Here is a 22168-nt window from a genome sequence, read left to right on the forward strand (position 1 = left end):
AACTGTTGTCATATATCCCAGTCCGAACTATTGCTATTTGTAGATTTTACATCTCAAACTCATTTTATCTGGGTGCCTAGACTTTTTCTAGCCACTGTATTTATAAAAACAGTTATTTTGCCAGTTGATGAGCATTATCCTGTTCTCCAGCATGTCCTGGGGGTCCAGGATCCCCTTGCAGTAACCATGGCAAGTGTGACGAGGATCATTTAGGCAATGGCACCTGCACTTGCGATGCTGGATTTATAGGTGTAGCCTGTGAACTGTGTGTGGATGGCCGTTTTGGACCGGACTGCAAAGGTAAACTTTTTCAAAACAATTATATGTATATGTGTGTGTGTGTGCGTATGTATGCATGTATAGTTAATTTCCTCTCTTTCTTAGCCTGCAACTGCACAGAACATGGGTCATGTGATGAGGGTCCTAAAGGTACCGGTTCGTGTTTTTGTGAAGAGGGCTGGACTGGTCCACAGTGTGAGAACAAATTAGGTACAGACCTTCTCATTACTCTTTTTGTTTTGGGGTTATATAACAGACAACAGAAAGACAAGCATTGCTTTATACCGGCAAGTCCAGTTCACTCTGCATGTATTTCTGATGTTACAGCTGATGGTCCTGTTTGCAATCCGGCTTGCCATGAGAAGGGCGTCTGCATGGAGAATAATACCTGCATCTGTAAACCCTTCTATGAAGGAGATGGTTTCACCTGTACAGGTACATACATGATGATCTCAATAGCAATAGTGATGATAAAACAAGAGTAGAAATTGCCCACATTGTCTGTTCTGCAGCGGCCAATATGTGCAAGTACTGGAACGGCGGCTGTTCTAAGGATGCTAAGTGCGGTCAGAAGGGGGAGAAGGTCAGCTGCACGTGTGTCAAAGGTTACTCCGGCGATGGGTTTGTGTGCACACCCGTCGACCCCTGTGCGGATGGTGAAAATGGCGGGTGTCACGAACACGCTACCTGCACCATGACCGGAGCTGTAAGCAGAACTTTCTCTTTCATTATAGCTCTTTAAACTGAATGTGGTCTTTATAAGTGGGGTTTACACATCCATAAGCATATGTTGGTCACCAGGGCAAGAGGAAATGTGAGTGTAAAGACAACTACATCGGCGATGGGACTGATTGCGAAGCAAAGCTGTTGCCAGTCAATCGTTGTCTACAAGATAACGGACAGTGCAATTCAAACGCTCAGTGCACGGACCTGCACTATGAGGGTGTGTATTCTGCATATAACTCCTGCTTTTATAAAAGTGACTGTGTTTTCATTGAAAAAACACAATTTTCCATTACAATATATTTTTAAAAAGTAATTTATTCATGTGATGGCAAAGCTTAATTTGAAGCATCATTGCTCCACACTTCAGTGTCACATGACCCCCTAGAAATCATTATAATATGCTGATTTGGTAATAATATTATTGTTTTTGCTGCTTAATATTTTTGTGGAACCTGTGATACACATACACTACCATTCAAAAGTTTAGGGTACGTTTTTTTTATTTTATTTTTTATTATAATTATAACAAATTATTTAATTGATCAAAAGTGACAGTAAAGATATTTATGATGTAACAAAATATTTATATTTCAAATAAATGCTGTTCTTTTGAACTTATTAATAATCAAAGATCTTGAAAAAAAATGATCATGGTTTGTACAAAAAATATTAAGCAGCAAAAAGTTTTCAACATTGTTATGAACTTAATCAATTAATTTGTTTAATTTATTAATTACTTGAAATTAAATGTAATAATTATTTTACATTTTAAAATATTTATTTTTTAATAAAAGCTTTTTCAATACTGAATGAAATATTTATAATGAACATTTCTCTCAACCTGTATACCATATTCTCGACAAAGAATACATGCAGTGATGTCTATGAAATTAGCCTAAACAGAGTACCTTATGTTTGTGGAATAGACTTAACTGGGTGTCTAGACTTTTTCTAGCCACTTTATTTAGAAAACAGTTATTTTGCCTCTTGAAGAACATTATCCTGTTCTCCAGCATGGCCTGGGGGCCCAGGATGCCGTAACCATGGCAAGTGTGATGATAATGCCTGTTGTCTAGGTAGGCAGCTCACTAGGTTTTGAAACAAACTTAACGATTTTTTCCTTTGTTTAGATAAGACATTAGGGGTTTTCCATTATCGTCCCTCAAAGGGAATATACAAACTCAACTACACAATGGCGCAGGAGGCCTGCAAAGAGACAGGAGGAACTATCGCTACCTACACACAGCTGTCATATGCCCAGCAGGTGCCAATCTTAAAGTAACACAATCATTTTATTCTGCTGACCCATTGTATGAATGTTAACGCGTGTCTTTTCTCTTATGCTTGTCCTGCAGGCAGGTTATAACTTGTGCGCAGCAGGCTGGCTTGACAAAGCGAGGGTCGCGTATCCCATGAGCTTCTCTAACCCAAAATGTGGCTTTGGACATGTGGGTATTGTGGACTATGGCATTCGCAATAACCTGAGTGAGACGTGGGACACGTTCTGCTATAGAGTGAGAGGTAAAAGTCTTCATTGGATATGTGTGAAGCTGTTCTATCAGTGTATACAGGCAGGGACAAGCTTGGGTTTAGACGGATTGCGTGTGTTTCAGATGTGAAGTGCGAGTGTAAAACTGGCTACATTGGTGATGGATACTCCTGTACAGGAAACTTGCTGCAGGTTCTCTCAACCAGACCAACCTTGTCTAACTTCCTATCTGTGAGTAAAGCTTCAGCTATCGACAGAATTACCGGTGATCGTTTTGACTCAACCCTCAGTATGAAAAAACATTTGCTGTAATGGTCTTACAATGGAAGTCAATGGGGCAAAGCTTTCTCAGGCGTTTAAAAGCTAAAATGTGAAGCTTGTTTTTTTTAAAGCATAGAAATTATATATGTATGTGCATGGTGAATCTTCTAGGATGTTGCTATCTGACTGCTCTGTCTTTTTCAGCAAATCCTGAATTATTCAACTTCTGCATCAGGAAAAGTGTTTGTGAATCGTCTAAGTAATATTACTATCCAGTCCACTCTGTTTGTACCTGATAATGATGGCCTCTATAACAACCAGGTGACTCTCACATCCACCTATTATACTTTTTAATATATATGCCATTTGTTGTAATTTTTAAGTTAAATGTAAAATAAACTTTGTACAAATTTTTTTAATTTAAATGTAAAAATGTCAACTCTAAAATGTTCTGCCAACCCTCTTGGTTAATGTCCCTTATGTGTTCAACAGACTTTGAGCGGCAGAGACATAGAGCACCATCTACTGGATGGGAGGGCTTTGGTACTGCAGGCACTTATTAACATCACTCATGTCCGAACACGGCTGGGACAAAGCCTGACCATCACCAACATCCCGGATCTCCAGAACCCTCAAGCAATGGTGAGGATATGTTACTTCATTACTTAATTTGAGTTATATGGACTCACTCTCTTTGATCTGCTTGTCATCACTCTCTTGCCTCCTTTAGACCTCCTCAGGATACATCAATGACCGTTATGTCATAGACTCCGACATTTTTGCATCCAATGGGGTCATCCATGTTCTCCAGGGCCCATTAAAAGCACCTCCCCCTCCCCCTCCATCCATCCACCCGGCTCATAAGGCTGGGATGGGCATCGGCGTCCTGGGGCTCATCATCCTCATCCTAGCAGCTGGATTTGTGGGATACAATTTCTACACACATAAAACAAAGCCATTCCAGTTCCACTACTTCAAGGTAATCCTTGTTTATGCATCTTGTTTGTTCACGTCTATATATTAATGCTGTCGAAGTTCACTATTTATGGAAAATTAATCGCAAGGTTTAACAAAATTATTCTACTGAACATTATCCACACAAATGATTTTGTGTATTAGATTAATTGCGATTAAATATTTTAATTGATTGACAGCCCTATTACATATACATCCTTTTTGTCTATATGTGGTGTGTTTATATATCATTTTTTTTATGTTAGGAGGATGAAGGGGAAGATGTGAACCCATCAGAATCCAGTCCAAACATCAGTAATCCTCTATATGACTCTGAACCTGCCACAAAAGAACAAACTCCGACTGTCAGTGATTCAAACGTGAGTAAAGCAGCTTTTTACCCAGAAAAAAAACAACGTTTCCCTAACGTTTCCCAAATATTTCCTGTGTTTTGGGGGACAATTTATGAGTGTTCAACGAAACATTCTCTGTAGGTTAGAAAGTTTTTTGTGATCTCCTAGCATTGCAAAATGCTAACCTATACATAACTTTCTCTAATGGTTTTTAGGTTTTATTTTTATGACCATAAACTAACCTCCCCAGAACCTTGCAGGGAGTTTGTGTGTGTGTAAAAACCTCAAAAGAATCTATACAGAACATTCTATACTTTGTCTATATATATATATATATATATATATATATATATATATTCTATACTTGTTATCTATCTATACTTATTTTTTCTTTGTTTTTTAAATAACTTAAAAAGAACATATACAAAACGTTCTCTAGTGGTTATTTTAAGGTTGAAAATGATGTTCCAACATTTTGGGAGCCAAAAATTGTAAGCTGGCTATAAGTTTATGGTTGGTTAAATGGTGGGAATTTGTATCGTGTCTTACAAGCATATACTCTTTCCTTGAATAAATGTGTTCACATTGATGTTGATTAAAAAATGGATCTGTTTCGTCTTTTGCAAAAGGGTGAAGACAAGCATCAAGTGATTTCCAGTGGATCCTATGACCTTCTCCAGAACAGCTGAAATCTCAAAGCCAAGCATGCTATATAATTATTTAAATCTCCAGCAACAAAGCAGTCGGACATTCCTGGTGCAGTTCTCGTTGAGAACACGAGAGGACACTGTGAACTCCACGTCATGGGACAGTGAAGTGCTAATGTAGACAATCAATCAATTCAGAAATCAATCTGAATCTACTGAGGTTGTGTATGTTTACTTTTAAACGAGAGAGAGTAATTGAATGTGTAAATGTTTTGAACTAGTTTACTAGCAGTCTCTAAATTCTTTTGTGTACTACAGGCATTAATAATGACCAACACACAATGTTTTAAATAAAAAAGCACAAGTGAAAAAAAAAAGAATATTTGGGAAATAAAACAAAAACTGTGAAAGTTCTTTCTACTAATTGAAAAAGTATTTTGGGGTTACAATCTTTGACACATGCTTAATTATCCAAAGCACCTTAAAGTACATGCACCTGAAAATAATTTTCTGTTAAGCAAAATGCTAAGAACTTGCATGCTTTAGGAGATTGCCTATGTGAAAAGGTTGTTCAGTTTGCATTCTTGACAAAAGTTGTACACTTTTAAAATAAAAAAGTGCATATTACAATAAAAAATCTCAACAATCATTGCCTTTTGGATTTTGAACCAGAGGCCTTGGAAGAAGGTAAGAGTACTGTAGCTATGCTTTTGTGTGAAGATTGTCTGTTATACATGATTTGGGGTGCAACTAGTGTATTTTTACCTTTCCTTTATGATAATGCTGGTCTCTCTACTCGCACTTTGCTGTCTTCTCTTTCTCAAAATGCTTTAAGGGATAATATATATATATATATATATATATATATATATATATATATATATATATACATACTTTGGGCATGTGACTGAATTGAACACATCAGACATTGATTATATGTCGTCTTACCCCATAATCTGCGAGCTAATCTGGATAATTTACTGAAACTATGCTGTTAGCTGGTCGAGACCTTGACAAAATCATACTTTTGTCTTCACATATGAATTTAAATCTCAGTACTCTCACATTGACTGACCACCTTGGGTTTGACGTTTCATTTAATGATGATGATCATTTAAAGCTAATTGACCACAAGAGGGAGCTGACGACCACCTAAAGACATTGCCAAACACGTGTAACATGAATATTTTGCGTGAGTATGAAAATGTATGTCGTTTCGGAAAATATATATAGTCAATACGCCCATTTGAAGGTTATTTGAGTCGGTTGGTACTAATGGTATTATAATATACGACTCATGGTAGAAACTTATCTGCAGTTTATCATCCGCTCCACTAGGCGACAGAAGCCCGATTCACTTTAACCCAGAGTCCATTCGAATCAACTGATCAGATGTAGAAGAACCATTAAAACCTTCAAATGCCACACACCGATCATGTCCATGTGAGTCATGAAAACACTACATTACCACATGTTATAAACGATAATATCGAAAATGTGATGTTTTAAAGACGTGTGTCACATTAATCGGAGTAGTTTCACCCTCGTTAACAACCAAACTGTGTGTTTGTAACGTTACGTAGCCAAGAGTTACAGCAGCAGTTCCTCGCTTTGAAATGTTTAATAAAAGCTGTTTCAACTATTGATAATAAATAAATTATGCCTCAAACATTTATAGAATTATAAATAAGAAGCTTCGTAAATATTCAAGATGAAAATATCAATGAATATATTTGCTGCACATACATGCACATATGTGCATATGATCTAAAGTAAGCACACAACGCAAAGACAGTTATATCTTAATCCACTTTGTGATGTTGAGGAATGTTTTGTAAATCAAGCGATGAAAAGCTGGTTTTGGTGAGTGTGTTTACGTACTGTCAAACAATGTGATCGATTGCAAATCTGACGAATGAGAGTTGAGAATGGCAACGCCTCTCGTTCCGGATTCGTTTGTTTTTAACTAAGGGGCGTAATATATTTGTTTAACCAATGGCAACGCAGAAAATAGAAAGAAGGGAGTGTTTGATCCAAAATCAAGGGAGTGTTTGATCTTTGATCCAAAACCAGATATTTTTCTTGTCCATTTTGTATTATTTATTTGCACATATTTGATTAAATGCATACATTTAGATAAACCATATAATGTGCTTTTTAGTATCATCTTTTATAATTTTCTTGTCACTTTTCACCCTCACAATTTTGTTGCAAAAAGTTTGCCACTTTCTGTAAATAAACAGTACAAATATTATTTCAGAGTACTACCCCCTTAATTTAAGAATTTCAGCTTTTCTCCCACCTAATTTTTTTTTACCACCACAGGACAAATTTGAATGACTTAGTTCCAAAAGGTGTATTCAAGTTATTGTCTGTATATTTATAACGAGCGTCATTAATCACAGATAATTTTGTAGAGCTGCAGTGCTTTTGCTTATAATGAAAACCATGTGCAGGAAACCTGTCTTTTTAGGATTAGTGTTATTTGAGAAATCAACATTTTAGCTCTAAATGAACAAATCTTTACAATTCTACACTGGAGCAACAAATATTTTATTTTTGTTCAATATCCTGCAGCAAATTGACCAAAGGCTGAAACAGAGAAAGTTTACAGAAAACAGTAGATTGAACCAAAAATAGTATTTATTGATCCAGTATTACTGAAGAATGATATTCTCTGCTGTATTTGCTGAACATTATAGTGAACTGTAATACCCATCAGGATTTTGCATCACTTCAGGCTGTGTAATATGTTTGTTTGTTGTTTTGCAAAAATTACTTGAATTAATATTGTATTGTTAAATGTATGTTAAATTGTATGTTTAATGAACCACCAGTTTGGTCTATATCATTGTGTCAGTAATCTAATGTCATGTGTCATTATTCATTTTATGTAAAGAACTTTTTAAATTCTAATTTTAATTATTAAAATATTTGTGTGTTTTCTAGACACTTTTATGATCAGATTTTAATTATTAATATTATGTGTGTATTTGTTTTTAGACTTTTAAAATCTAATTTCGTTATTAAAATTGTATTAATATTATTATTTTGCATCTAAATGATATACATTTATTTAATGTATATTATATTTTTTGTTAAAACTGCACATATACTACATGGACTAATGTCTGTGTTTGTTTATGTTTTCTCTACAGAATCCGGGATGTGTTTGGAGCGTCCAGTCTTCAGAAGCAGAGCTCTGGGACGTGTGGACAGACATTCACTGTAATGATGGACTTCTGCTGATGGACGGGTAAGACTTCTAATGTGTGAATGTTGTTGTTTGACACTAAACATGTAGGTTGGCATCATTTTCTTTTTGGAGGGTGACCCCTTTAAAAAGCAAATGATGGGAACCTAAAAAGCTGGGGAAGGGACGGCGGGCCAGAATTTTGTGTCTGCTAAATTTTTAATTTTATTGTGTCAAGAAGCATAACCCCTGCTGGACATCGTGACGGGGTTCGGGGGGGACCCGACGCGTCCCCATCCCTTCATACACACACCATTCACTCGTATCGCGGAGATCTGACTGGGATCGAACCAGCAACCTCTGAAACCGTGAGGCAGCGCTCTTACCTGTGAGCCACAGATCTCTTGCTTGGACATGTGCTGGAACTTATATTTGACTTTTCATTTTCCAATAAAACAGTGAAATCTTTGACAGAGTCTTGAGTCTTGAGTCCCTAGCTGGGATTTGAACCCTCACCTCTATCTCAGCCTCATCACCAGAGAGCGTGTGTTTAGTCACTGCACCACTGTGGCTTTCACACTCAAGGCTGGCGTTTGGGGCACTTTGTTGGTTATAATGACAACAATTTAATGTAAACAATAGAAGGGTTTGAACTCTCGCCTCTATCTCAGCCTCATCACCAGAGAGTGTGTGTTTAGTCACTGCACCACTGTGGCTTTCACACTCATTGCAGGCGTTTGGGGCACTTTGTTGGTTATAATGACAACTATTTAATGTAAACAATAATGGGGTTTGAACCCTCGACTCTATCCCAGCATCATCACCAGAGAGCGTGTGTTTAGTCACTGCACCACTGTGACTTTCACACTCAAGGCTGGCGTTTGGGGCACTTTGTTGGTTATAATGACAACAATATTGGGTTTTGAACCCATGCCTCTATCTCAGCTTTCCCCAGCAAAGAACGGTGTTTAGCCACTGCACCACTGTGACTTTCACACGTAACGATGCTGGTTTGGCACTTTGTTTGATATAATGACACTGATTTAAAATGTGTGCAATCGTAGGGCTTGAACTCAGAACTCCCTGTTTAAAACCCATTGCTTTATCCACTGAGCAACTGATTCTAGAGGTGGTTTATGTGAATGAAAAGCAAACAATTATGTGCTGAGCCACAGAGTTTGTGACACTTTCTTTTCTTTCTTTTTTAAAGACAGTTTCTCTATCTAGGCTTGTATTAGGTGTGTTTGACTTGAAGTGGCGCTGCACAGACTGATCGGTGAATGACATTAAAGTACTGTGAGAGCGATTAGAGTGGAGACGACTCTGTACGCTTTCCAATCGCTCTCGCGGTACTTTGATGTCATTCGTTCAAGTTGAACACACTTTTGTCTTCAGAAAAGCACATGATCCATGACAAAGAAAGCCTGAATCACCTGTTCATTTCAAGCACACTCTGTTCATTTGTATGAAATAATTGTTTTTACAGTATATGAGCAATTTCTTAATGTTTTTTGTGTTTATATATAGGAAAGTAGAGGACAGATGAGAAAGTAAGGGAGTGTGATCAAGACATGACTGGATTCAAACCAGTGAGGTAACAGCTCTTAAACAGCATGTTGCGTATTGTGTGTGCTTGCTTTCAAAACAGTTTATTTAAGCTTTTATGAATATTTTGTTTAAATCACTGGTTCAAAGTGTGTATCAAACTGACCAAGTCATGTGATTTCAGCATAAGGCTTCATTACACTTTTCACATACATTTTTCAATGATTCACCGCTAGGTGGCGATGATCTGGTGACCCCACTAACCAGCTTCTAATATATATATTTCGGGTCAGTTTTATAATTTAGCTTCCGTTTTAATGACACACGTGTGTAATGGAAAAATAGAGAGTTGGCCTGATTACCAAAGTCCTTTCAAAAACATACAAAACAAGACTTACAAATTAATAAAACAGGACAGATTATACAGACACTTCCAATTTAATGATTTGTAGATCACATGTAATAGATGAATAGAATTCATGAAAATATTTGCAACAGGTGTCATGTCCAGACTGTTCTTATTTGCATTTACACATTTTGACCAGCAGGTGTCTGCAGCATGCGGTGTGTGTGAAGCGCTTCAAATAATTTTTGAAGTTTGTGTCTTCAAACAGACAAAGACATTCTCCCAAGCCCTTGAGAGGAGAAGAGGTCATGGCCAATCACCCGACACGTTTCAAGCCGTGGTACACCATCAACAGGGCATCAGACGGTGAGAATGTCTTGTTTTTGAAGATAATATTTAGGCAAATGAACAACCTCAGTTTAGGTGACTTAAGTTCAACCAGACATTAAGGCCCAATCCCAATTCTACCCCTTTCCCCTTCGTCTACCCCTAACCCTTCGCCTTCCCCTTGACCCTTGAAACAGAGTGGCAAGGCGTAGGGGTGAAAATATTCCCCTAAGAAATGGGACACCACTACTACACATAGCTACTACACCGTTACACGTCATTATACGTCGTCGCCTACGTCACAGGAGATGCGCCGATGTTTATCACAAACTTCCAAGATGCACAGGACTTGTTTTCTGTGGTGTTGTATTAACACGTTGGAGGTACAGACCTATGTTTGTCCTATTTTGACCTATTTATTTATTTACTGTGTGAAACTGTGTGAAATACCACATTGTGTGGCGTTCATGTGCGTTCAGCTCATAAATACGATCTTTACGAGATGACTTGAACGTACTAATAGCTTGTGTGCTTTGTTCGGGGGAGAAGAGATTTTTTTACAAACGTTTCTTTGAAGGAACTGACCGTAAATATGAACACAAGATTGAATGTAACATAAAGCAAATCATTATTTATCGTTAAAATACTTATTAAAGTCAACAATTCTTACATTTATGGTCTAATTTTTTGCTTGGGCAGCCATTTTGCGTCTGTAGCCGGTGTATGCAGTGACACTTCTCCAGAGGTGGGTAGAGTATCCAAAAACTGTACTCAAGTAAAAGTACAAGTACTTCTAGAAATATTTACTCAAAGTAAAAGTAAAAGTAACAATCTTAATAGTTACTTGAGTAAGAGTAAAAAAGTATCCAATGAGAAAACTACTCAAGTAGTTAGTTACTAGTTACTTCGGATCATAGGCCGATATATATGATATATATATAAAACATGATATTATTTAGATATTTTTTATTTAAATGACTATTATTATCATAATTAGTATCCAATGAGAAAACTACTCAAGTAGCTAGTTAGTTACTTCGGATCATAGGCCTATATATACTATGATATATATATAAAACATGATATTATTTAGATATTTTTTATTTAAATGACTATTATTATCATAATTAGATAGGCTATCTTTGCCACAAAAACAGAACAGACAAGCATTATTTCTGCTATCTGTAGCCCGAAAATCATTGCCTGTCCTTTGGTTTGTATAATAGTAACTTATACAACTACAGTTGGATTATTAGACAATGTCGAAATATAGTGTATCTGCAGAGTTTTGCATTTAAAGGCATGTAAAGGGAAACATTGACACAGAGAAGAAAGAGTTAAAACTCTTCACATGTGCTCGCGCTGACCGCTACTGGACATCTGAAACGAAACGACGATCAAACGCACATCGACGGATCTTCTTCTGTCTGTTCTCCAAAATGTTATCAAATGTATATTTCTGCAAGCATGTTTAAACTGGTCAACAGTGTCTAAGGCAGGCAAAGGCATTCGTTTTCAAGTTGAGTTCGCACGCGACTGCGCAATACACACACATTACCGCGGGATGGCGGGTGTTCATTTCATATGTGGACAATGGTAGCTTATTTATTGTATAAAGTAATGTATATGTCCAAAAAAAACGGGTAATGTCATACTTTGAAGTAGTGCTATCATATCGTAATAATCTGTTTGGTTGTAAAATGTATTACCTGAATGAAATTAAATCGAATATCGTCCTGTGGAACGATATTTCACAGCTAGGATATATCGTCCTCAGCATACGAAGATAATAGAGATCTTCATCGCTGGCAAAAATTATGCATTTGCAGATTTGCGTTCACTTGACTGTACTGTAGGTCCACAGCCACTTCATCCAACGCTCTTGATGTTTTTAAATCTTCCTGTTACGACTCCGAGTCGAGTGTGAATTGAAAGCGCTTCAGACGATTCAGTGCGGGAAACTGAACAGATCATACAAACTGATTCGCGAACCGATTTAGACAGATCTGCCCACTTGTTTGATGAAGTCTTTGAACAGAATCGACTCAAAAGAGTGATTCATTTGTGAATTGAGCATCGCTCATGCCCAGAAAAAAGATACAGCGCGATTGGAATAAACTACGCATTTAACAACACGTATTGCATTAAAATAAAGTAACGAGAGGAACATCGCTCAACGTAACGAAGTAAAAGTACCGTTTTTTTATTAGAAATGTACTCGAGTAAAAGTAAAAAGTACCCACATTTAAATCTACTCTTAAAAGTACAATTTTTCCCAAAAAATACTCAAGTAAATGTAACGAAGTAAATGTACTTCGTTACTACCCACCTCTGCACTTCTCATACCCCTTCGTTTGAAGTGTGGTCCCGAAAAATCTTCGTTTGAAGGGCTATCTGGCCCTTCCCCCTAGCCCTTCCCCTCCAACCAAAAGAGAATCGAGACAGCCCTACCCCTCCACGTGCACGAGCAAAACAGAGGGGAAGGGGTAAGTGAAGGGGTAAGGGGTAGAATTGGGATTGGCCCACTAATCAATCAGGTGGCAAGCTGAAATAATCAACTTCAAGGCTTCATTAGCAAGGACATGGTGAAGATGACACACTCATCCTCGTGTGTGTGTGGACCTCCTCCCATGATTCAGTCCTCCTGCAAACCTTTAATACATCTGATTCAAATCAGCAACATGTTTTCAGAGAACTGCATGAAATGGACTTTGTCTATCAGTTAAGAGACATAAAATGTGCAGCACTGTGGTTCCCAGGATTGGCGTTGAGCACTACAAACAGTCACTGTAGATCCATTCCAACAGAAGTCATCTAATAAGGAAAAAAATCAAGAGGTTATTTACCAAATAATGCATTGATTTCATTCCATTAATGCTGCATTCAATGAGTAAAAACAAATGTATATGCTCTATACTGTATTGTATGACCGATAATTTCTCATTAGCTTTTTAATTATTTCACCACAATTTTTGTTTATGCCCTGCTTGAAGTTCATATTACTTGTGAACATGGCTAAACAGTATTGACTCTTTAGAAGTTCACTCTTTAGAAGAAAGTATTCTGACTCTTTAGAAGAAAGTATTATTCTCCTTAGAAGTTCATATTTCAGGTTGATTCGTTTTCAAATGCTCTCTAAAATCATGATGACTTTAAAATGCCAAAATATTGGTCCTATCTAAATACATCTGAATGTCTGCTACTCAGGCGGTGTTCCAGTCCCCTTTTAAACTCGCACTTGCAAACTTCCCTAAGCACTTCCACTCGGGGGAGTCCCTGCCGCCTTTCTGAAGTGTGAGCCGAGGGAAGTTTATATGGACAGAACCTCTTTCCCTCGATTTTGACCGAGGGAGCGAGTCTACTTCATATGTACACTTCAAGCAGCTCCATATACCACAATGCACCGCAGATCTCGTCTAATCACCACCACCACAAACAACTCTATGATATATTAATTCTATTTTTTTTATTTAAAACAACCCAAACACACCTATATACATTTGGATGCTGCATTAAATTCTTAAAGGGAAAATAATAATAATAATAATAAATCAACCCCATAGTGGATTCTAAGTGATCAAGGGCTTAGCACGTTCCAATTCAGCCCATTACAGTTTCCGCCAGTAGTGGGCACTCATGCAACGTAAGCAATGACGTACATCCGAATGAACGAGACGGAGGGAAGTTAGCGAGTATGACAAGGGCATGACAATGGGCTTTATGCACAGCCGCACTACTTCCTGAACTTCAGGCAGCTCCTTTGTTTCCTGTCTGCCACTATTGGACAAACTGATTAATCCAGGTGTGCCTGACCAATAACAATAATCAGACACACCTGGATTAATCAGTTTGTCCAATAATGGCAGACAGGAAACAAAGGAGCTGCCTGAAGTTCAGGAAGTAGTGCAACTGTGCAAATAAAGCCAATTTTGGACAGGAACGCAGCCTCAGAGTCCTCTACCTACAACGGGTGTTTCATTCAATCAAATCAAATCAGTGGTTTGGACGAATCAGGTGATTGAATGAGTCACTAGCTTGTTTTGTTACTGAATGATTTATTGCCACCTACTGGCGTATGTCCACCAACAAACTGACAGTCTGTCTGGAACACAGAAACGCAGAGTGATACAAACAATGAAAATTCCCACTGAATATCAATGCTCCCTGGACCCTTGAATTAACGGCTGTATTATATAATTTATCTACTGTGTGTAAATACAGTCATATTTCAGTGCCTTTCCACCCTTAGGGGGCGATTTAAGGAATTAAGGTACATTCACACTTAAATGAATTCTACACGACAGGAAATAGACATACAGCTTCTAAGATCTAACAGGTAAAACCCCTCTTTGCTACTGCTGTTTTTATAAATCAATGCAGATACACGGATTGTCCACAAGGGGGAGCAGCGGACACACTGATCAGATCTCACTCCTGTGCATGTTATATTAATCAATGAAAAAATCTCTGGACTCAATTCACAAGTTTAGTAGTAAAATCAGTCATTAGTTTACAGATTGTTATTTTGATACATTAATAATGATTGTTCCAAATCACCAATCAAGCTACATGCGGTTTTAATCATCGACACAACAACACGAAACCATTGTTTACCAGTGAACAAACATGATCATATTAAATAACTAAAGACAAATAAACATCAACTTAAAACATAGATAACCCCACAATAATAAGAAGATCGTCTCCTAGTGTGTGTGTACACTTGTGCACGTGCTGTTGTGTTCAACATATTTGATCTGTCTTACCGCATCAGTTGAGAGTGGATCTGGATAATTTACTGAAACTGCTATTGCTAATTCACGTTGTTTTGCTGGCCGAGACCCCGATAAAAACATAGATTTGTTTTATTACATTCAAATCTAAGTCCTCTCGCTCTCACCTACGACAGGCTACCTCGAGTTCTTTGTTTGATCAACAAACACTAATTAGCCACGAGAGGGAGCTGATCGAGCACTTATTATGCACTTCACATTATTTAACCTACCTACTAATACGGTGTTTTGTATGTAAGTGTAAGAGTATGTAAGTGTTAAATTAGGCCAGACGTTTTGGAATTGAGTCAGTGACCAAACTTTAAATAAAATTGGCACTGTAGAAACTGGAGTGCAGTTTTTCATCCGCTACAGCAGGGGGCGTACGCGGCTTCACGGTCAGAGTCTGAGTCTGTCTGACACCTTCAGATGTTTGACAACATGACACTTGCTACAACCGCAACACGTGCGGTCTGTTTTAAGTACAGATTCGGCAGATGACAACTCAGTGACAGACTCTTAATGTTAACTTACTCAATAGCACATAAACAAACAAAACCGACACACGCTGCGATAAAGTGCAGGAATCGGGTGTCACGAGACTCTGTAAGTATACTTCTTATACAGTGCATGTCTCTTGTAAACTGGGTATGGGTATGGCATGGGTAACTACAGTAGTGTATGGGATCTTTAACCAAAAGTGTTGTTTGATAGCTAAGCATGTATGAAGGCAGTCACATTTTTATGTAGGTTTATCACATACTTTGTGTAAATCCTTTACATTCTTGCTGAACTCGCTGACAGGTTTAGAAGAACAAATGAATCAATAATTTTGTAGAGCTGCAGTGCTTTTGCTTATAATGAAAACCATGTGCAGGAAACCTGTCTTTTTAGGATTAGTGTTATTTGAGAAATCAACATTTTAGCTCTAAATGAACAAATCTTTACAATTCTACACTGGAGCAACAACTATTTTATTTTATTTTTGTTCAATATCCTGCAGCAAATTGACCAAAGGCTGAAACAGAGAAAGTTTTTAAAAGAAAACAGTAGATTGAACCAAAAATAGTATTTATTGATCCAGTATTACTGAAGAATGATATTCTCTGCTGTATTTGCTGAACATTATAGTGAACTGTTATACCCATCAGGATTTTGCATCACTTCAGGCTGTGTAATATGTTTGTTTGTTGTTTTGCAAAAAATTACTTGAATTAATAACATTGTAGATTGTATGTTTAATGAACCACCAGTTTGGTCTATATCATTGTGTCAGTAATCTAATGTCATGTGTCATTAATTTTATTTAAAGAACTTGTTAAATTCAGATTTGAATAATTAATATATTTGTGTGTTTTTTAGACACTTTTATGATTAGATTTTAATTATTAATAATATGTGTGTATTTGTTTTTAGACTTTTAAAATCTAATTTAATTATAAAAAAATTATATATTTTTTTGCATCTAAATTATATACATTTATTTAATGTATATTATGGTTTTTGTTAAAACTGCACATATACTACATGGACTAATGTCTGTGTTTGTTTATGTTTTCTCTACAGAATCCGGGATGTGTTTGGAGCGTCCAGTCTTCAGAAGCAGAGATCTGCGACGTGTGGACAGACATTCACTGTAATGATGGACTTCTGCTGATGGACGGGTAAGACTTCTAATGTGTGAATGTTGTTGTTTGGCACTAAACATGTAGGTTGGCATCATTTTCTTTTTGGAGGGTGACCCCTTTAAAAAGCAAATGATGGGAACCTAAATAGGTGGGGAAGGGACGGCGGGCCAGAATTTTGAGTCTGCTAAATTTTTAATTTTATTGTATCAAGAAGCATAACCCCTGCTGGACATCGTGACGGGGTTCGGGGGGGACCCGACGCGTCCCCATCCCTTCATACACACACCATTCACTCGTATCGCGGAGATCTGACTGGGATCGAACCAGCAACCTCTGAAACCGTGAGGCAGCGCTCTTACCTGTGAGCCACAGATCTCTTACTGAGACATGTGCTGGAACTTATATTTCACTTTTCTCCTGGATGAGGCCTGTGATTTAAAAGCTGAGCTGGGGTTTGAACCCTTGACTCTATCACCAGAGAGCGTGTGTTTAGTCACTGCACCACTGTGGCTTTCACACTCAAGGCTGGCGTTTGGGTCTGACTTTGTTGGTTATAATGACAACAATTTAATGTAAACAATAGTGGGGTTTGAACCCACGCCTCTATCTCAGCTCCACCAGCAGAGAACGTGTGTTTAGCCACTGCACCACTGTGGCTTTCACACTGAAATATGCTGTTTCTGGCACTTTGTCTGATTTAATGACGGCAATTTAACGTTAATAATAAACACTCATATTAATAGGATTAGATCCTGGATTTTCATGAATGATAGTCAAGCAATCATCCACTGAACCACAGAGTTTATGTGGTTTTTGGCAGTGATTTATTGGTGTTTAGATTAGCAAAAGCATCACTAACAATTTAACATGGTATTTGAACTCGGGTCTCTAAGATTAAAACGCAGTATTTTGTCTCCTGAGCCATGTGACTCAAATTGTCTTTTTGGACAGTTTTATTGAGATCTTTGTTTAAATAATGAAAAACACTAACTTTTATGGGGTTTTAACCCAGACTTTCATGAAAGATAGACAAGCATCAACCACTGCACCACTTAGTTTCACTGCAGCATCAATAACATTTCAACACAAGCAATAGTGGGATGTGAATCAAGGCTTTAATGAATGACCGATTATCCACTAAGTTTGTAGTGGTGTGATAATGTTCTGTGCTTCTTAGATGTTCAGTTTAACTTAAATAACATGTTTCTGTCTTTCTCATGGAAACAGTGTTAAAACTTCCTTCTGCGATTTCAAGAACTAAAAATATTCTAAACTTGGTGCTGCTGATATCAAAAGAGTTATCAAAAATGTGTTAGTGGAAATTGTATCAAAATGAGCTGGTGTGGTAAAAAAGGTTCAATTTATCAACAAACCGCAACGTCAGAGATCAGTCATGTGATTGAGCACATGAAACAGGTATTGAAACAAATTTACAATCATAATTGTCACTGAGAACTTGATTAATTCATCAAACTCATAAACACATAACATGTAAATAACCTTATTTGCTTATTCAAACAGTTTTTATTTAATATAGAAAGAGTCCATCACCCCTGCCTGGAAGTTTCTAGTAACCCTGAAGACCTTGATTAGCTACTTCAGGTGTTTTTGATCAGGTTGGAGTTAAACTCAGGAAAGTGGCTCATCTGGAGCAGGATTAGACACATTTTTAGTCTCTTTGCACCTATTGCTATTTTTAAGTGTAAATCCAGAAACACTTATTATTGTCCACAAGGGAGAGCAGCTGACACACTGATCAGATCTCACTCCTGTGCCTGTTATATTAATCAGGAAAGAAAAATCACAAGTTGTAGTTGTTATAGCAGTGATTAGTTTGTAGATTACATATGATGCATGTCAACAGTTATTTTGATACAGGCTTTAATCAAGAATATTTATTTAATCAAATAACCAATAAATGCATGAAGAGTGATCAATCCCTCCGACCAGCCAGTTGTGGCCAGCCACATGTTTTAACCTGTGTTTTAAAAAAGTGACATTTGTCTTTCTATTTCTGTGTAGATCAGTTAGGCTGACTTTACAACCCCCTAACATCCGTGTGGTGAATATATTCCCCTGCTCACTGTCGCCCTCCTCCATCCATAGTAAGCCAGAGCTTCAGATAGAGACTCAGAGCAGGACGTGCATTGAGAACCTCAGTATCAGATTCTCCTCAAGGAGGAGCCGGTGAATCCATCTGATCTCCTGCTGTGATACACGATTTAACACTAGGAGACACCTTTAAAAACATTAGCATTATGTTATGATAATATGTGTCATTTTATGTCATTTAACAGTCATTTTGATGCACATTCATTTACATACACAAAAAACTAATTCACATCTACTTTGCCCAACTAAAAGAGTTTTGGAAGATCTTTAGTCCTGTATTTTCTCTGTGTTTACCTTTGAGCATCTGCTTTTGAGTTCAACACAACAGGTTTACTCCATCAGTTGAGAGCTGGTTCATGCTGAAACGCATACACCCGTGTTTCTCTGTTGGTCGAAGCCCTGACAAACCAATACATTTATTGTAAAATACATTAAATTAAATCTCACTCTCACCTTCAACTGGCCGCCTTGTTCGTCGACTCGTTTCAGTTATTAATGTTGAATTGTTGATACACTTGTTGACCACAAGAGGGAGCCTTTGCTAATTTGCGTTATACACATTTAACACAATAAATGGGGACTTTTCCTTGAGTATGAATATGTTAATGCATGACTTAAAAAAAAAAAAAAGCTATTGACCCAATTTAAACGTTGAAACTGCTGGCATTATCATTCTAAAACGATTTGTGTGGCAGAAACTGAAGCGCAGTTTTCCACCGCTCCACTAGGCGGCGTAAGCGGCTTCACGTTCAGTTCAGTCACCTTCGGATGTTTGACGACATCACGTTTGTTTTGTTGCAACAACACGTGGAGTAGTAGACCGTTTTAAATACATATATCCTGAGGATGACAGCTTTGTGACAGTGTTTTAATGCTACTAAACAGCACATATTGCAGCCATCAACAAATAAAACCGACACACGCTGCGATAAAGCTGCAGGAATCGAGTGACACGCGACTCACCTGTAAGTAACTTCACACAGTGCACTGCATGTCTTACATTATCCTTATTAAGTCCTTATTCTTTGTCCTTATGCACTTGCTATTTAGTTTTAGTTCAGTAATTAAGCATACGTCGTCATTCTGTCTTGTGAGATGTTATTGCAGGCCTCTGTGCGTTTTGTTATGACACATTCAATGTGTTGTTGTTAATGCGTTTTCACACGATCACTAAAAGCCAGATTTCCAGATAATCCCGATGGTGTCTTTAACTCAAAATCGTGTTTTCAAAGGCTGCTCGCTAAATGACAGTTAGCCATGAATGAACATCTTCTATGAAGTTTATCACATACTTTGTTTACATGCTGCTCTCTTGCTGAACTCACTGACAGGTTTAGAAGAAGAAATTAATTGTTGCTTTACCTTTATAAGTGTTCACATAATCTGATGTTTAACAGGTTTTATAAAATAGATCTTATTTTATAGATTTAAAATAGATCTATAAAATAGATCTTTGATGTTTGTTGCTGTGTGCAAAATATTTGAATATGTCTAGTAGGCAGTATTAACATACATGTCATCTTATATTTATCAACTATAATGCAGACTAACTTAAAAAATTATGTTATTTAAAACTTAGATATACAATATGAAGTAATATATTTATGTTTTCTCTACAGAATCCGGGATGTGTTTGGAGCGTCCAGTCTTCAGAAGCAGAGATCTGGGACGTGTGGACAGACATTCACTGTAATGATGGACTTCTGCTGATGGACGGGTAAGACTTCTGACGTGTGAATGTTGTTGTTTGACACTAAACATGTAGGTTGGCATCATTTTCTTTTTGGAGGGTGACCCCTTTAAAAAGCAAATGATGGGAACCTAAAAAGCTGGGGAAGGGACGGCGGGCCAGAATTTTGTGTCTGCTAAATTTTTAATTTTATTGTCTAAAGAAGCATAACCCCTGCTGGACATCGTGACGGGGTTCGGGGGGGACCCGACGCGTCCCCATCCCTTCATACACACACCATTCACTCGTATCGCGGAGATCTGACTGGGATCGAACCAGCAACCTCTGAAACCATGAGGCAGCGCTCTTACCTGTGAGCCACAGATCTCTTACTGAGACATGTGCTGGAACTTATATTTCACTTTTCACCTGGATGAGGCCTGTGATTTAAAAGCTGAGCTGGGGTTTGAACCCTCACCTCTATCTCAGCCTCATCACCAGAAAGTATGTGTTTAGCCACTGCACCACTGTGGCTTTCACACTCAAGGCTGGCGTTTGGGTCTGACTTTGTTGGTTATAATGACAACAATTTAATGTAAAAAAATAGTGGGGTTTGAACTCAGGTCTCTGTGATTGCAACGCTTAATCCACTGAGTCTGTGTGGAGTAGAAGGATGTTTTGGATGGGTTTTTAATGATAGCTTTGTGATGCTGATTACCTTAAGCAGTTGTAGGATCTGAATCCAAACTTTCATTTATAAAAGGCAAACAATTCTACAGCATTAGTGAGGTATTTGAAGGATCACTTAGATTTTTTTCATATTGGCCATCAGCTTAACAATGTACAGGTTAAAGAACATGAATCTAATAATTTAATCTACATGTACATGGAATCACTTTCTACTCTGCATATAATTAATTGAAAAACAACCGTGAGCCAAAGATGGCAATGTTATTTTAAACATGTTAACTTGGAGGCTACCGCATCTGGTCCTTGTATTCTCTGTGTGATCTTTTTCTTTCAGGTCTGCATCACTGACACTGCAGTGGGAAAGCCGTTTGAAGAATGGATTGATGGATGTCTCTCTTACATCCTGGCTTAACACTTAAGACAGGTATAGCAGGTTCACATATTTGTCTGTTCTGCTCCACATATGCACACGTTCACATAAGACGCCACATGTAAAACACTTAAGCCACTAAGCTTTAAAATTGTTTTGCTTTTGGAAGTTTTCTGCTTTCCACATGGAAACTTTAGAGACTGGGGGATTTGAACCAATACTTTTATGACAAGCTTTTTTTTTTGGCACATAAGTGTAAATGGCAGAATGGTGAGCAGATGGAGAGATTCATAAATCATATTCTTCCATTTGAGTAAACTTAAGACAAACTAACTTGCATCATCTAAAAAAAACAGATTGGATTTGGAAAAAAATAATTTTAATTGAATTTCTTTGACACTCGCACACAAACACACACATGCATAAAACAGTACATAGTACATGGTATTCACTGATATGGTTATAGCATAACAATATCAAGAGTTTGGAGACAAAATAAACAACTTTTCCCTCCCAATGAAATGTAACCAAATAGAAAAATGGTGAAAACATGCAGCAAATGGTCACAAAGTAATAGTCAAGAGTATAAAAGACAATTTTTTTTTAAGAACTAACAGCTGATTTTATATGTAGTCTTTGGTTTCAGCTTGGTGAAAAAATTATAAAAACTGTTTGAGTTACGGTATAAACTGCAGATCCTAAATGAATAAATAACATCCCATAGACTTATATACTACTGCAGGGGTCACCAAACTCGGTCCTGGAGGGCCGCTGTCCTGCAAAGTTTAGTTCAAAGTTCATCTAATC

At 37.5% G+C, this 22168-nt stretch overlaps 2 protein-coding genes across 13 annotated transcripts in view; both read left to right on the forward strand.

Moving 5' to 3' along the window:
• Positions 1–5357, forward strand: part of stab2 (stabilin 2) — a 30790-nt gene extending 25433 nt beyond the window's left edge. The window contains exons 56-68 of the mRNA XM_079624423.1: positions 151–300; positions 385–489; positions 607–714; positions 792–985; positions 1081–1222; positions 2136–2269; positions 2361–2526; positions 2619–2725; positions 2960–3076; positions 3248–3397; positions 3486–3734; positions 3976–4089; positions 4692–5357. Coding sequence (XP_079480549.1) covers positions 151–300; positions 385–489; positions 607–714; positions 792–985; positions 1081–1222; positions 2136–2269; positions 2361–2526; positions 2619–2725; positions 2960–3076; positions 3248–3397; positions 3486–3734; positions 3976–4089; positions 4692–4751 — 1796 coding nt within the window. The 3' untranslated portion in view covers positions 4752–5357. The remainder of the gene's footprint in view (positions 1–150; positions 301–384; positions 490–606; positions 715–791; positions 986–1080; positions 1223–2135; positions 2270–2360; positions 2527–2618; positions 2726–2959; positions 3077–3247; positions 3398–3485; positions 3735–3975; positions 4090–4691) is intronic.
• A 518-nt stretch (positions 5358–5875) lies between these two features.
• Positions 5876–21583, forward strand: LOC307003840 (uncharacterized protein). Of its 12 annotated transcripts, none has more exons than XM_079622668.1 (7): positions 5891–5915; positions 6048–6152; positions 7868–7965; positions 10062–10159; positions 20252–20349; positions 20525–20674; positions 21326–21417. In XM_079622668.1, the coding sequence occupies exons 2-5, from the start codon at positions 6129–6131 to the stop codon at positions 20323–20325; spliced, it is 294 nt and encodes a 97-aa protein (XP_079478794.1). In that variant the 5' UTR covers positions 5891–5915; positions 6048–6128; the 3' UTR covers positions 20326–20349; positions 20525–20674; positions 21326–21417. The 12 variants fall into 12 exon arrangements, 5 of the variants coding, with proteins under 5 accessions (XP_079478795.1, XP_079478794.1, XP_079478792.1 ...); XR_013798839.1 differs by lacking the exons at positions 5891–5915; positions 20525–20674 and adding exons at positions 9430–9496; positions 16459–16556 and having other exon boundaries at positions 6011–6152; positions 9993–10159; positions 21326–21462; XR_013798840.1 differs by lacking the exons at positions 5891–5915; positions 20525–20674 and adding exons at positions 9430–9496; positions 16459–16556 and having other exon boundaries at positions 6011–6152; positions 9996–10159; positions 21326–21462.
• Positions 21584–22168: the final 585 nt, after the last annotated feature.

The sequence above is a fragment of the Phoxinus phoxinus genome, assembly GCF_949152265.1.
Source record: "Phoxinus phoxinus genome assembly, chromosome: 9".
NCBI lineage: Eukaryota > Metazoa > Chordata > Actinopteri > Cypriniformes > Leuciscidae > Phoxinus > Phoxinus phoxinus.

What these genes read in the sequence shown, in the direction of transcription:
- LOC307003840 (XM_079622665.1), top strand. Translation starts at nt 15,415, where the DNA reads ATGTTAACTTACTCAATAGCACATAAACAAACAAAACCGACACACGCT. An exon ending in GGACTTCTGCTGATGGACGG is followed by an intron (nt 20,350 to 20,524) that starts GTAAGACTTCTG and finishes TATTGTCTAAAG; the next exon opens with AAGCATAACCCCTGCTGGAC. An exon ending in ATGAGGCAGCGCTCTTACCT is followed by an intron (nt 20,675 to 21,325) that starts GTGAGCCACAGA and finishes TTTTTCTTTCAG; the next exon opens with GTCTGCATCACTGACACTGC.